The 15,920-nt window shown below is 46.4% G+C and overlaps 1 protein-coding gene across 2 annotated transcripts in view; it reads right to left on the reverse strand.

Moving 5' to 3' along the window:
- The window catches only part of LOC119450645 (MAM and LDL-receptor class A domain-containing protein 2-like), a 137,871-nt gene that overhangs the window by 11,190 nt on the left and 110,761 nt on the right, over nt 1–15,920 (reverse strand). For both annotated transcript variants that reach the window (XM_049666102.1, XM_037714159.2), the window contains exons 27-31: nt 13,645–13,770; nt 8,942–9,089; nt 6,142–6,253; nt 1,214–1,310; nt 349–399 (exon numbers count right to left, since the gene is read on the reverse strand). In XM_049666102.1, the coding sequence (XP_049522059.1) occupies nt 349–399; nt 1,214–1,310; nt 6,142–6,253; nt 8,942–9,089; nt 13,645–13,770 (534 nt within the window). The remainder of the gene's footprint in view (nt 1–348; nt 400–1,213; nt 1,311–6,141; nt 6,254–8,941; nt 9,090–13,644; nt 13,771–15,920) is intronic.

The raw sequence follows: 15,920 nt of genomic DNA on the forward strand, positions 1-15,920 counted from the left end.
CACTCAAACCCACGACCTTTGGTGGGAGTCGAACCCACGACTTTTGATGCTAATCAGGGCGACGGTAATTAAGGCACATTTAATTATGGTAGCGTCAATAACGGCACTCGAACTCGCAACTTTTCGTCGGAAAAAACAAGTAATAAGGCTTTCGGCTTCACCCTCTTTGGCATGTGCTAAAGTGACTGTCAATTTTTCAAAGTACTTTCTTTCACCAAATAATCGAAGTGCACTTGCTTTAAAACTTTCGAGTGCAAGGCAGAGTGGTCATTAATTATTATGGGTATAACAGAAAAAAGCGCCCTTTTTTAAGGCATGAAATGAAGTAATCTTATAGCTGAGACTTACCGCTTTTCGGAATCGTCCATGGCAGGCATTCATCTTCGAATGAGCATGATTCTTCGGTGCAAGAGTGTAGAGAAAGGAATAAATTATGAATTATTCAATAACAGCCATGAAAAGTGCCATAAGCAGCAACTATACATGTAGGGGCGGTCCTTGTCAAAAGTTTCAAAGCGTCTCCGCAAACAAAAATACCGCGTGCAACCATTTGCATTCGTTTAGCGTGCTTGGCGCCTCAGTGCTCTAAGTACCGCAACGGACTGTCCTTCTCAGTCTTTGATGCCTTGGTGTAACGGAGGGTCCATGCACCCTCAAGTAGGTTGTCCACGTAATATGCTGTCAAACTGTGCAGGTTTTTTTTTTTCGTGGTAGGATAGCGCATAAAACACATAATTCGAAGGTGCCTTGCAGGAGATCATTTAAATAGAACCATTGCCAGAAGGGGCCCCAGCGTCTTCACAGTGGCGGCAGCATGCAATAAACGTTTACAAAAAGAACGGTGGCATTTCGAACCGCAAGAACACCGTACCAAGCACAATTACCCTTTCCTTGCAGGTTCTGACGCAGAATATTTTACATCTTACAAATAAACCAAAATAAATCAAGTTTACAAAAAGAAAAGCACAACACTGAAATAAGGGTCACGTTCTACGACACAATGTCGTGTAACCGGACACAAGCTCGCCAAAAGGTAAATTCAATTTTTTTGATTGTTTACGTTTAGGGCTACCACCTTTAAAGAGATTGTAATATATTCTAGGTCAATTAACCTCCGAAAATATCTGAGGAAGTCTGCAAAGGCAAATTTTAGCTGCTAAAACACACTCCAACATGGCTCTCATAGCGCGGAAATTATCCTTGGTATACTTACCGTACTGTGGACATTGCCCGTCAGTGAACTCAACGTCGTCAACCATAATCCCGGACTCTGTTTTTGTTGCCGCCACGGCCACACCTTCAAAGACAAGCTGAAACAGAAATAAAATTGAAATGACAGTGAAATGTATTGTAGCGCCCACCGACGCTGCTAAGCGGGGACTCGAAAGTCAGCGCTCTCGGCCGGCGCCTTGCGGCCGGCTGCGACTGACGAGAAAAATAAAGTTGGGCGGCACGTGCCAGCGGCGCAAGCACGGCACGCGCTAGTCCGTTGTGAAAGCCTGCTGAGCTGTTCCTCTTGTTCTGGCGCTCCGCTGCGACCCCTCGGTTCCCGACAGTGGTGACTCCGGCCTAAGAGATGACCGACCCCAGCAACCTCCGGCCCTCAGGTAACCTTCCGCGACTGACGCTACCTCGTGCCCACGGGACGTCGCAGCTCTACAGCTCCGCCTGCCCACGTTCTGGCGCCAGAACCCGCAGGTTTGGTTCGCCCAGGTCGAAGCCATCTTCGATCTGCACCACATCACCTCGGAGACTTCGCGGTTTCGCCACTTTGCAACCTGTCTCCTGAGGTGGCTCAAGAAGTGGCGGACGTTATCGCTGCACCTTTGAGTGATGCCCCGTACCAGAAACTGAAGCAGAGTATTTTAGAACGCACCACGGCGTCTGAGAGCGCGCGCCTCCAGCAGCTGCTCACCTCCGAGTACCTTGGAGATCGCCGCCCTTCCCAGCTGCTCAACAGCATGCGACAGCTCCTGGGCACAAGCAACGTCGACTGGAGCAGTGCGCTGTTGAGGGAGCTCTTTCTGCAGCGCTTACCACAGTCCACCCGCCTTGTCTTGGCCGCTACAGAGGACTTGACCCTCGACCGCCTCGCCCAGCTCGCTGATAGAGTCCACGACGCGACTTCTCCTTCAGTCGCCGCCCTATCTTCAACGCCACAGTCCTCAATCATGGCCCGCTTAGAGTCCCGGATCGACCAGCTCGCCGTTTCCATCGACGCCCTTCGGACGTCCTCCCATGATAAGCGCGGCTCCACCTCATGTCCCGCCGCCGCCCGTCTTCCCCGACCAGTCGCCGCTCGCGCACTCCTCGACCCTCGCCTATCTGCTGGTACCATCGCACTTTCCAGCGCCGCGCCCGTCAGTGCAAGTCCCCATGCGAATGGTCGGGAAACGCACCGCGAGATCACTGACGGCGGCGTGTGACCTCGCCTTACAACCCGGCCGCCTTTTCATAGTCATGGATCGCATTTCCGGCCTGCGGTTCCCTGTAGACACGTGTACTGAGGTCAGTGTGCTGCCGTCCTCCAAGCGTGACCGCGCTTCTAAGTCACCTGGACCTACACTGCGCGCGCAATGTCTACCTCTTTCACCAAGTACGGTCTGCGGTCCCTCACTCTCGACCTTGGCCTGCGGCGCACATTCCGGTGGGTATTCATCGTGGCCAAAGTCCGTCAGCCTATCCTCGGTTCCGACTTCCTGATTCATTTCGACCTTGACGTCAGCATGCGCCGCCATCGCCTGATTGACAGCAAGACGCGCCTCTCGATCCCTGGCGTTCTGTCGGCTGTCGCTCCCACCGGCATCCGCACCCTGATTCCATCATGCCCGTATGCTCGTATCCTCTAAGGCTTCCCTGAGGTGAGGAGGCCCTGCAATTTAAATCAGCCACCCAAGCACAGCGTCACCCACCACATTGTCACGCGTGGTCCATACGTTGCAGCCCGTCCGTGCCGCCTCTTCGGTGAGCGTCTGGACATTGCTAAACGGGAATTCGAGCACATGCTCCAGCTAGGTATTCGAGCATGCTCCAACTGGCTTCTCGAAATAATTGCTTTCAAGATTTCATTGCATATGTTTTCATTTATGGCTAAAAAACCACGGAATCCATATCATCGGGTAATTATCTTCCGAGCATTCTGCTTACATATCCATGAATTTTGGACATTGCGCCTTAGACTTCGGTCAAACTTCACTGCAATGCACCATCGTTAGTCAATGGGCAGCTATATTTAAAAAAAAAAAGATATATATATATATATATATATATATATATATATATACAGGGTGTTTCAGCTAACACTTTAAAAAATTCTTAAAGCTTGCCTTTGGCCGATAGCACAATTCTAGTTCATGAGCTGGTCTACTCGAAGAGGCGGACATTACTTCCACAAGAAATTGAAATGCATAACCGAATGATTAACAACAATTCACTAATTAAGTTTTTAACTAATTACCTGAGGGCCCATATTGCAATTTACAAATTGTAGCCGTGGAGTTCGCAAGACGGATCCACTTGGAACGAATTCTTGGGATGACACCAGTTTCGAGATATTAATTCCCGAACTTTGCGGAGAAATTCATTGGCGTTTCAGTTAGTTTCTTGAGAAAACGTCGCTTTCTGCATTGAAGCACAAACTTAACTGGAATGTCAATGCATCTTTCCGCAAATTTTGGGAAATAATATCTCGAAACTGGTGTCAACCTGAGAATTAATTTCATGTGGATCCGCCTTACGAACTCCACGGCTAGAAATTGTAAATTGCAATAAGGGCCATCAAGTAATTAGTTAAAAATTTAATTAGTGAAATTTTGTTAATCATTCGATTATGCAGGTCAATTTCTTGTGAAAGTGATGTCCGCCTCTTCGAGTAGACCAGCGCATGAGCTAGAATTGGGCTATCTGCCACAGGCAACCTTAAATAAATTTTGAAAGTGTTCGCTGAAACACCCTGTATATATATATTTGAGAAGATCAGCCGAAAGTCAGCAACTTTCAATTGGCATCATCGAGAGGAAACTAAAAAATGAATTAAATTATGGGGTTTTACGTGCCAAAAGCACGATGTGATTATGAAGCACGCCGCAGTGGGGGACTCCGGAAATTTGTACCACCTGGGGTTCTTAATTGTGCATCCAGACGAAAGACCGAATCCGGATTTTTAGCGGACGCAGACGACTATGCCACGGACCGTCCGGCTGCAAGCGCAACCACATGGCGGACGAGGCCCTAGCAGACGACAGCACCACCGAGCCGGATTACTCTCGACCGCAGCCTCTGCACTTGCTAGCAGCCTTCTTGTTTGAGAGTTTCTTCCTGCAAAATGGAGGCCAGCAAAAAGCGAAGCTTGACCGCGGTGGCTGTTGTTCTGTCAGAGATTGACGAGGACTTTGATTTGTTTTCACGAAAACGGCATTCTTGACGGAAAGACTGGATGGGAAGGAAAGAATTGGGGGTCCAAAACCTGCTCTACGAAGAGCTCCTGAAGACTGACTTCGACCAATACCGGATGCTGCTTCGTGTAAGCAGAGAGCAGTTTCTGCAACTGCTGTCGCGCTTGGGGCCCCGCATACGAAGGGAGGATACCGTTATGCGCTGTTCTATATCGGCGGAAACCACGGTTTAAGAAATATACTGTTACACCGTGCTGTAGGTCACACTGCAGTACCTTGCTTTAGGTAAGTGTCACACGTTTCCAAGTTATTACGGAGAGCGCCGTGGTAAATTTATATCGGTTGAAAAATGAGCTTGGTGCTGTTCGAAGGCCGCTACACAAGTGTCTTCAAGCGCGCTCGTGTGGTAGCGTACAAGCTCAATCGCGCCCGAAATATCCGATGCAGATCCAGAGGTTTCACGTGGAAGGGGGATCACGAATGCACACAAGTTTTGTTTGGCCGTGCTGTCCGCACCGACTTTCTGCATAAACATGCATGAGATAATATTGGTCTGTTTACACTTAACTGCACCACTGAGTGTGACTGCTTTTCGCTGATACTGTATTCATTTACTGCTCTAAAACAACCAGATATATGGTGTATTTGCACATGTCCTACTTTTTTGTAGTCTGCTAGCGAGCAGTTGACTGAGATTTCTTTTTTTTTTTGGCATTCGAATGCTTCACAGTGGAGTTATTTTAGATCAAGTGCAGGCCGTCCAAAAGGCCCATGACACGGCGGTAACGTTGAACCTTACTGTCCCGAGGTGGGAGCAGCCTGCGTAATCCTAAGGGTTGATCTTCCGGACCTTAATAAAGTTTATCATGCTATACCATTGCAGGAGAGAGTCACTATTCCCTAATTGTGACGGTGTCCGCATAATCTGCATGGCTGAGGTCCCACAAAGTGGGAAACTTTTCCACGATGTGGATGAAATAAAAGTCGGCGTCAACGCACAAATTCATTGTTCATAAAAGTGAATGAAACCAGGAGCTATGAAGCACTGAAACCAGGCGCCAGCAAACAAAGTACTGATGCTAACGGCAATGCGGCTGTCCTCGAGCAGGAGAGAAGTGTACTGGTTGCCAGACACAGCGTGTTTATAAGTTAAAGCTGCGGCTTTACCCCGCCAGAATCCGGATGTGAAAAACGGCTTGGTGTTATCCGTGCGCGCGGCTCACGGAAGAGGCACGGACGAGGCGAATCGCTGATGTGAGGTCACGTGACGCGCTGTCCGGCCCTGCAAATCCGGATTCGGTCCTTCGTCTTGATGCACCATTAACGTGCGCCTAAATCTAAGTACACGGGTGTTTTCACATTTCGCCCCCATCGAAATGCGGCCGCCGTGGCCGGGATTCGATCCCGCGACCTCGTGCGCAGCCGCCCAACACCATAGCCACTGAGCAACCACGGTGGGTGAGAGGAACGGAGTTACCTTTCCTCTCACCCACCGTGGTTGCTCAGTGGCTATGGTACATACGCATTTACATAAGCAGTAAAGAACATACGCATTTACCTCACTCAGTCGTAATTGTTCAGCGGCGCCACAACAGTGTTTTAATGCTGACCAAAACGCTACCATTGCGCAGCAGGGAAATTTTGATACTCAGCACGCCATCGCACGACAGCTTTCACCATCGCACAAAAAACAGATGCAAAGCTCCCCTTAACAGTGTCACTGTAAAGAGGTAGTGAAAACAATTACATTCCATTCTCTGGTTGAGGTGACGGTCACGGTGCGTGCTAGCCACTGGCCGTCTTGCCGATGTGAGTACACCGAAACCAGCGGATCTCTCAGTGCTGTCTCCGTCGTGAATCTGCAATTGTAAAGCAAGCATGACATAGTGTACGTGCAATATCCCGAATATAACTGTGAAGAGAGAAGCGTCAAAGAGTTGTAACACATAAATTGCGAGATGTGGATTAACTTGTAGGGCAGATGAGGTTTTTTTTCGTTATTTGTATTGCGTTCTGGTGCTTCCTCCGTGATGTCATGAATTTTGACGCTGTCTGATCGGTCCTAGTTATATTTTCGTCAGTAAATATTGACAACATAGTATTCAGAAAGCGCCAAAAACTGAACTTAGGAAGTTTCAAGAACGTCCACTGAGCTGAAATATCCAAAATAGGAGACAATACTTCGAAATCCAAGAGGTCACACTAACGTAACGGCGCAGCAGTTTCGTCGTGAAGCTCCAAAAATGAAAGATTATTCTTGATTTCCTTTTAAAATAAACCTATCACAATAAAACAAAAAATAACAGCATATCCACGGGGTGAATGATGATGAGTGGGCGAAGCTCCGGAGGAAATCATCGGATCTCCCGCTTAAGGGGACGCTAGCACAAACGCGTTAGAAACGTGCAGTACTCTCTAGTAAGGGGGAGCGGCCACAGCGTCTTACGCAGCCATTTACACATGCCGGAACGTGCACCGCGTTTGCCGACGCCATCACATGACTGCAGAGAGAGTATACCCCCCGTATTCATAAACGCTCCTCGACTTGAACTTGACTTGCCACCGCTTTGGGCAGCGCGTTCGAAACGCGTTGAAGGTAAGGCGGAGAGGCCACAGCGTCTTACACCAGCTTCTTACACGGGCCGTAACGCGCTAGCACAAACGCGTTAGAAACGCGCTAGAAACGCGGCCTTTCGTTAATGTTGGGTATTTATTGCCATCGTGGTGCGTGTGTCCATGTCCGATTCGTGGCGTAGTGGGCTAACGCCGCGCGCTCGGAAGCGAGGGGTCCCTGGTTCGATTCCGCGCTACGGACACAACTTCGGAATTTTTTTTCTCATTTTTCTCAGACTGGTTACACACTACTACTACGACGACGACGACGGGGACAAACGGGTGCCGCTATAAGAAGCTTCGCCCCTAAAAAGCAGCCTTTTGAGGCACTATACTTTATCAATGTGAACTGATGGACTGTTTCACTTTAGTGTACTTTTCACGTGTACTCAACGCACAATATACCAGGGTTTTTCCACTCGGGCCTCAACGGAATGCGGCCACCGGGGCTGGGATCGGCCCCGCAACCTTGTGTTCACCAGCGAAACACGGTATAGCTACTGAGCTACCGCAGCTAGTTGTGAATAGTTTCTACAAGTAATTAGAAGTATGGAAGTATTGAGGTTTCCTTATACTGGGTTTGTTTAACAGGTTGTTTTAACAGCGAAGCTGTTTAAGCCAGCCGTAATTTGTGGTTCGTATCAAGAAGTTGCCGCGCCGTAGCCATGGCAAGCAGAAAAAGAAGGAGGAGACCACGTGCATGCGCACGCGGTCTCCGCCTCGCCAGCTACTTTTCTTCCCGACCCCCGCCTCTCTTTTCACCGCGGCGCGCTGAGCCAGGAGAAAAAAGGAAAAAAAAAAGCTGGCCGATTGATATCGAGCGGCTAGCCTCCAACACGTTCGGCTTCAGCAAGCAACAGCGTCCTTGGCACTGTGCCAACCTTGGTTAGCCTGCCTGCGTTTGTGGCATGCCATGAACGCTGTCGCTCGTAGGCGCCGAAGCGTCCAGCGCTAGTCACGCGAAATGTCGCCAGCGCGTTCGGCGTCTTCAAGCAACAGCATTCTCGGCACTCTGCCAGCCTTGGTTAGCCTGCCTGCGTTTGTGGCATGCCAGGAACGCTGTCGCTCGTAGGCGCAGACGCGTCCAGCGCTAGTCACGCCAAATGTCGCGAAAGGGAAGGTCCCTCCCAAAATGATCGCCCGAGTATAACTTCCGTGCATGCGTAGTTAAGTTAAACCAAGTTAAGACGTAGCAGCTACCAAGTTAATACCAAGCAGTAGCAGCCAGTAAGACTTGAGGATCGACAGTTCCGCTGTGCCTAAGCTTTGCACGACCGATGGCTAACTTGTCCATTTTTCTTTCGGTTCTAGCATCAAAGCAGACACTCGATAAAGGGCACGAGATCAACAATTCGGTGAATGCAAGTATTGTGGCTATAGCAACAACTTATCAAAATACGTAGTTATATAAAAATGCATTTTCTCTGTGAGTTACCGAACAATCTTATTCATTGTGGCTAGTTTCAGTAAATTCTCACATCGCATTCATGATCTCGGGATTGTATTTCTCGCGCGCCACGTTTCCAGCACCAGATTTAATTTTATTGCTCGAAGAATGTGCTTACTGGATGGAGGAGGCTGCAACAACGCTCGCAAATGTTTTCTACTGCTCCCTGTATCCTTTAGTAGTATCTTTCTAGAACGTACGAGAAAACATTCACCGGGTGTGCTTTTCACTACTGAGATGTCCACCACCACGTGGCATAGCTACATGGGTTTCTTCTTGCTGTAATTACTTTCGTCTTGTTGTCATCCTGTGTCCATCGGTTACCCCACTTCTGTACTGTTGAACAGACCACGATAACTTGCTTTTATTAAACTTTATAACCACAGTCATCACCTACCCTTGGGTCCTTGCACTTTTCGTCAATTATTTTTCACAATAAAAACGCGGGTCTTGAGGTTTGTCTGGTTATGAGGTTGAGTATACTAACCTGTACACGTTCAGTCGGCCAGGGGTGCCGCGGCCGCTCCACCAGAAAGTGACGCAAGTGGCCTCGGTGGGTGGACGTCTCTGCATGAACACTCGTGACACAGGGTGGTGCGAGTCCACGGCAGTTGTGTTTAGGTACAAGTATCGACCTGCAATAATAACAAGTAAACGAAAATGTTAACGAGTCAATCTGGTATACAACAAGCTTGACAGCCGGTAAAACTCTCATTTAGAGAAGCAAGTCATAGACTCGCAGCATTCAGAATTTTTCTCTTGCTGGTAGCCCGACACTGCATCAGCGTGGATGGCTCGGAGGAATGTACAGCCGTTTCTGAATCGCGACAGCATACAGATTTTGTTTTCAAAGCCACAGATCTAAGCGCGGCAGTTCGTCTCTTGGCGGTTTATGACTGTATATTCGGCTCGCGAAGCTCGAGCGTTTTCTCAAACCGTTCGCTACACTCCTTGGTTTCTGACCTACCATTTTTCTGATAATACGATGGCGCCACGAAATTACACTTGACTGTATATATAGTTGCTCACTGTCACGCCTATAATATATTAATTTCTTACAGGGGTTGATCACGGTTTTAAGATCGCACGCCCTTGTTTTCACTTCTCACACGAAATGGCTGATAGCCCATAGGGGCACATTGATGTTGACGCAGCCCACAGTCCCCCTCTGTCAGAAGAAAAAAGAACCTGGAAAAGGAGCCCGAAGGTCATAGCACTGAACGTTGCTCATGCTCTCCTTTACTTTCTGCCGTATCCTACTCTGAGGCATGGATTTTGGCAAACAAAGAATGCTTGTAGACTGAGCTTCTTATATTACGTGCACAAATACTTTGTGACAGCCCGAGAAAGCAGGACAAGACCAGGCAACACGATTTCGAAGAAACCTAATAAAATAACCAAAGAAACAAATCGCGAAGTAGAAGATATAAAATCCACAAGGGTTGGAGAATAATTTTGTTTTTGCGTGTTTACGTGAATATTCGGGAGGAAGCATAAAAGCGGGACAATACCAGAAAACTTGAGTACATTGTTGCGCTATCCTCCAATTTCGCTCAAAAACAAGAAAAACCTCGCTTGTGGAAGCAACTAGCCCACCATTGCGCCACATCCTCACACGAGCCACTGAAGAGCTAGAGCAACGACAAGAATGTGAGAGAGAAAAGCATGGGTGCGCATGTACTGTATAAACAACCCCTTATATTTTAAATGCGAAGCATTACTTGGCGAACATCTGCCACTTTGACGATATCTATCTATCTATCTATCTATCTATCTATCTATCTATCTATCTATCTATCTATCTATCTATCTATCTATCTATCTATCTATCTGGCCGCCTTAGTCTTGGTGCTCTCACGGTCGTTTCGTTAACTTGGTAGCTACCAAAATTTGCATAGTATGGCAAGAGTGTATGACTAACATAAATTGTACATCACGATAAGAATCGCATGACATGCCTGTCATGTAGGTCATGAAACAACGCCTGAAATGACAATGACCCAGCGAAAAAAAACAGTAACAATCAAAAACCGCTCAAATGGGTTCGGGCGTGGGTACTAAGTGAAGTAAACACTAAAGGACGATGGTAGAAGTCAGTCATGAGTAGAGACCGGATTTTAGGCAAATGCCTTTTTTGTTCAATGCGCTCCTAGCGCCCCACTTTGATATATGAGCATGAATTAGAGGTTAAGAAGGGCTTTTATAGTGTTTTTATAGTGCCTATAAATGCCTATTTTGGCGTTTGTGCCTAAATGCCTATAAATGCCTATTTTCAATATCGGCGCCTATATGAGCACAATTTAGCCGTAAGTTTCGCTTTCGAGCGCAGTTAGAGACCGTTATTCATGTTACCGGGCAACATTGACTGTTCGGAACTCTAAGGGGTTCAACCTAGTCCTTTAGTTCAACCAACTCCCGGAAAACAACTGCTAGCAGCATTGAAATGGGACGCGCCGGCCAACATACGCCGCCGCGCGGATATTGCGCGAGCGATGAATGCGAAACCGCGGAGAGCCATCAGGGGAAAGGAGTGTGAACAGCAAAAGAAAAAAAAATGTGATGTGCACGCGGCTTTTGTTTTGTTTGTAATTTACTTTTTGAGGTGTTCACCGCCGTCGGGCGTTCCTTCTCAGTGTACGAGATCATTCTCAGCGACAAGAGGCACAATTTTGAATCCAAAAATCTGGAGATGGTGGTAGCTTGCTATTGTTTCCACAATCTTCACAGTGATTCTTAGACTACGTTCCGTGTCCTCTCCAAACAGATTTCTTCAAACATGTGCACTTCAAATGGGCGGAAGTGTATTTGGCAGTGTTGGGACGTCTTGCCTGTACAATTCGGATAATGTAATTGTATATGAGAAAATTGCCAAGAGTTGTACCTAACAGTCCTCATGTAATTACCATGTCATGTAACATGGTAATTTCTTAATAAATCATAGTCTCTCTTGCATTTGTTATTTGTCTGTTTTTGTTGTGTCTTGTTTAATTGCGTCTGGCAGACAAAGTATTGCTTTTTTTAATCAGTATTCCCAGCTTTCAAATATTCTCTTTCATGCCTGTTTCACTACATGCAACGCTCGAGTACAGTGACCATTGAACATGAATATGAGCAGTGTGCTTATTGAATTAAGCAAATTGATCGTCATTAGTTCAGTAGTGTTATGGGACAATTACATGGCTATGTTCAACTGTTGGCACCTTTGTGCCATCGTAGACAATAACATTTCTTGTTTTTCTATCGTAGATATAGGCCGCGCACGTCTTCGTTTGAAATTATTTGCATTTATGTAAAAATTTATTGTGCCTATATTTACGACATTGGAGGCCTAAAACGTTGTTTTGCCTGCCTATTTTTGGCGCCACAACGCACTTTTTCATTGCCTAAAGATCCGGCCTCTAATCATGAGCATGACTCAGCAAAAATGAGAATGACTCAGCGAAAAAATTTTAACACTCAAAAACCACTGGAATGGCTTCAGACGGTGCCACTTAAGTGAAGGAAACACTAAAGAATGATGCTAGAAGTCATAGTCATGAGCATGACCCAGCGAAAATGACAATGACTCAGCGAAAAAAGATTAATACTCAAAATCCAATGGAATGGTTTCAAATGTGGTAGTAAGTGAAGGAAAGGGCTAAAGGTTGATGGTTGAAGTCATAGTCATGAGCATGACTAAGGCTTTCGCATTAAGGTCTCTAACGAAATGGCTGATAGCCCATAGGGGCACATTGATGTTGACGCAGCACACAGTCACTCTCTGTCAGAAGAAAAAAGAACATGGAATCTAAAGGGACTCCTGAGGACTCGTGACATGAATGTCGTGACATGCGTGGTCAATAAACAGCCAGTCTTGGTGTTCTAATGGTCGTTTCGTTAACTTGGTAGGCTCCCCGCACACTGCTTCGCATAACATCAATTCCAACAGGGCGTGGGTTTTGTGCTATTTTTTTCAGGTGGAATATAATCCTAAATAAGACTCAACACTACCGCCAGGCATATCGATCACTAATTGGGCAAAAACAATAAGAAGAGAATAGAATCGGTATGTGGGTGTCTGCTGCTTTCGCCCGCAGAGGTACTTACTCATGGAAATACGATAAGAAGCAAACGTTCTTATGCCTAATGAATAGATAACATGAACTACGAACCGATTATTGGTGGATTGATTTAACTGCTCCTGTCAAGCAAATGTTGTACTACGTCGAACATCTTTACAGGGTCTAGTCATGTTTACTGTAAAAAAGCAGTCCTGTTAAAACTGAATATTTAACAGACATTAGTTTAGTTGGCAGCCACAATTACATTTGAGTGCTGCCTAAAAGGAAGCATTGTTGTTTGGTAGTAGAAGGGCGCTGACGAAACGCGTTAATTTTGTGAATTAGTGGCTATGGTGTTAGGCTGCTAAGCACAAGGTCGCAGGATCGAATCCCGGCCATGGCGGCCGCATTTCGACGGGGGCGAAATGCAAGACACCCGTGCACTTGAACTTAGGTGCACGTTAAGGAATCCCAGGTGGTCCAAATTAATCCGGAGTCCCCCACTACGCCGTGCCTCATAATCTGATGGTGGTTTTAGCACGTAAAACCCCATAATTACATTTTTTTCTGAAGCGAAACGTACACCAGAGATTGTGAAGCATAAATGTTTTATATGACATTGCACTGTTAGGGTTAGTGATTATGTGCAATTCGACACGTTCACGATGTTAGAGCATAGACAACTACATGACGCAAAAACGAATGAAAAATACTAGAAGGAAAGACTGGTAGCGTAAGTACCTTGAGGCCAGCTCACCATGGCATCATCGAATTGAAAGCGCCTGCCCGAGCGTAGCTGAGGCTTCAACGGCAAAAGTCAACAGCATTGTATTCTAAAAGACCATAAGACTGAACATAGCGATTAAGAACTTTTGCTTAGCCACAAAGGTCCCATATATCAACAATGTTTTGAAGTACGTGACGTCACACTGACACACTGACGCTGGGGACTTGGCGTGAAGTTCAAACGGGGACCTTTATTTTCCCTCGTAACAACCGGCCTATATTACCCCGAAATTAACACAAAGTGTATTAGAGACAAATTTTTATCAGCTTAAAACAGATTTAATGCTCCCTTTCAGTGCCGATCTAATCGCGTTACATTCTTGAAGTCGTCAGGCAAGTGCAAAAATTTTCGTCCTTCACTCACCTGTCAAATTCTCTGTGGTATGGTCTGCAAGACGAATATCCGAAGCGCGCCGAATTTGCCAGGCGTTGAAGCTGTGGGGACCAGGGATTAACAGGCACAGAGATCCCACTTCCCAGGAGCAAAAATCTAGTCGAGGAAGCACAACGTAGGCGCATTACAAAACATCAAGCACCAAATATTTGCTATAACTTTTATAGCCCAAATAAAATGTTTCTATACGCACTCTAGTATGCAATTTCCAGGAACAGTTCGTTGGCTTTGCAATCATATTTGGTATTATTGCTTGTTTTGAAACGGTTTGGGATTCGTTATAAGCGTCAAATTATTTCTCTAAGAAGTAAATGGAAAACAGATTTGTCGTTCAAATGGAATGTTTCAGTCGGGAAGTCATTATTAACAAGACACAACCACTCTGTAGAATCGCACAAGACGCAGGAGAAACAACTGTGCCGAAGCTATCGACGATGGTTGTAAGTACAGTCGAGTAGCTGAACGCGTCTAGAAAGCAATTCGCTTTACTGAAGGAATGATGCGACAATATTTGTTTCATTGAAGATGTTTAGGTCGCGCGTGCTATTTCATTGCGTAATCTCGTAGGGAACACGTAGATGAGTTAACGAGCCCATCTGTAGAGCGGTCATTCAAATAAGCTCATTCCCCCGACGTGCGGTCACGTGTCGCATAGCACAAGGGAGAATACGCGCACACATGCCAGTTTTCTTTGACTCGGGAGCTCCTGTGATAGTCAATCTTACCACTGTCGTTCACGTGCGTCACCTCACATGTCGACAAGGTGATTTTAAAAGCGAGAGCATGCCGCTTTCTCACATTCTTCCCTCGTGCCTGATAGTGTTTTGAGACGCCTTGTTAGACTTCGTCACCTCCGAGATTGGACACGGTTGTAACAAAACATGTTGCAATGTTTCCTCGCCAGAATAGGGAAAATCGGTCATTGTGCCCTCTAATACTGTGGGTCCGTCTATGCTTTCCTTTCTGGTCACAAAACGTCCCCATAAAGTTTCACATAGGTACTAAAGGTAGCACCCGAGGCGCTGGCCTAAGTAGACGGGGATGAATCAGCGGCGCCCGATGGCCAGGATGCGCGAACATGCATATCTTTCAACAGGAAAAGTGCCTCTAGTTAGTTAGATGAGTTACTTATATTAACACGAAAGTGTTTTATGCCGGGGTCCACCAAGACTTCACTGACGTATTTCCGTCACGGAAATACGTCATAGAACATAATACAAAGAAAGAAACCAGAAGAAAAAGTTCCACAAACATGCAAAATTTGGAAATCGAACCCACGACCTCTCGGTCCGCGATGATAGATCGCCGAGCGTTTAACCCATTGCGCCACAAACGCATTTGCAGAGAGCTACACAGACGCGCCTTATATATCTAACACTCCTCCGTGTACCTGCGCTCTTGCTCGGGGCGGTGCCGCCGCCTACGAGCAGAAAAGAGAAGTACTGCATTATGACACTAACGCGCACCGACAGTGAACGCTTCGGTGGTCTCAGCACTACGACGCCTCGATGCCAGCATTCGAAGGGACGCTGGCATCAAGAAGCACTACCAAGCACAGCGGAGCGTGGCCTCCGCAATTAGCTCTGAAAATGTTTCTGAAGTTGATCGCAGAGGCTGCAATTACGACGCGCTGTACGCGCTGATTTGACTCGGTGACGATTCAGTTACGTGCTTTGTCTTGCGCGTTGTATTAGTGTGTCAGTTACGTGCTTCGTCTTTCGCGTTGTGCTAGCGTGTGCAGCGTAGTGCAGCTTCCATATGCACGACGGTTGCTCATGGTCATCGACGTTGGTAGTCGTGATGGAGGAGACGTGCCACCAGGCGTCAGCGTGGGTGCATCAACGCCTAAGGGCGCTTTAGCCACAAAACACCAATAGACATTATATATCAATGTGCAATAAACATTACACTACTTCTCTGAAGACACGTTTCACTTTCGTGTTCTATACCGATTCCTATATAAGAGGGATCAACCACATTTTTTGGTTAGTGTGTTTGTTTAGTTAGTAAGGTATTAGTTGATAGGTTAGTCAAGTATATTTCGTTAGTTGTCTTAGGTAGGTTATTTAGTAGATAAATAATTATTTGGTTTAGGTAAATAGTTTAGTAATGAGTTTTGCTAGATTAGTTATTGAAGTATTTATTTATAGGCATATTTGTTCATTGGGCCAGTTAGTTATTTAGTTACTTTAGTTAGCGTAATTCTATAGTCAACATTTATTAACTTAGTTCCTTAGTCATTAACA

Source organism: Dermacentor silvarum, chromosome 4 (assembly GCF_013339745.2).
Source record: "Dermacentor silvarum isolate Dsil-2018 chromosome 4, BIME_Dsil_1.4, whole genome shotgun sequence".
Taxonomy (NCBI): Eukaryota; Metazoa; Arthropoda; class Arachnida; order Ixodida; family Ixodidae; genus Dermacentor; species Dermacentor silvarum.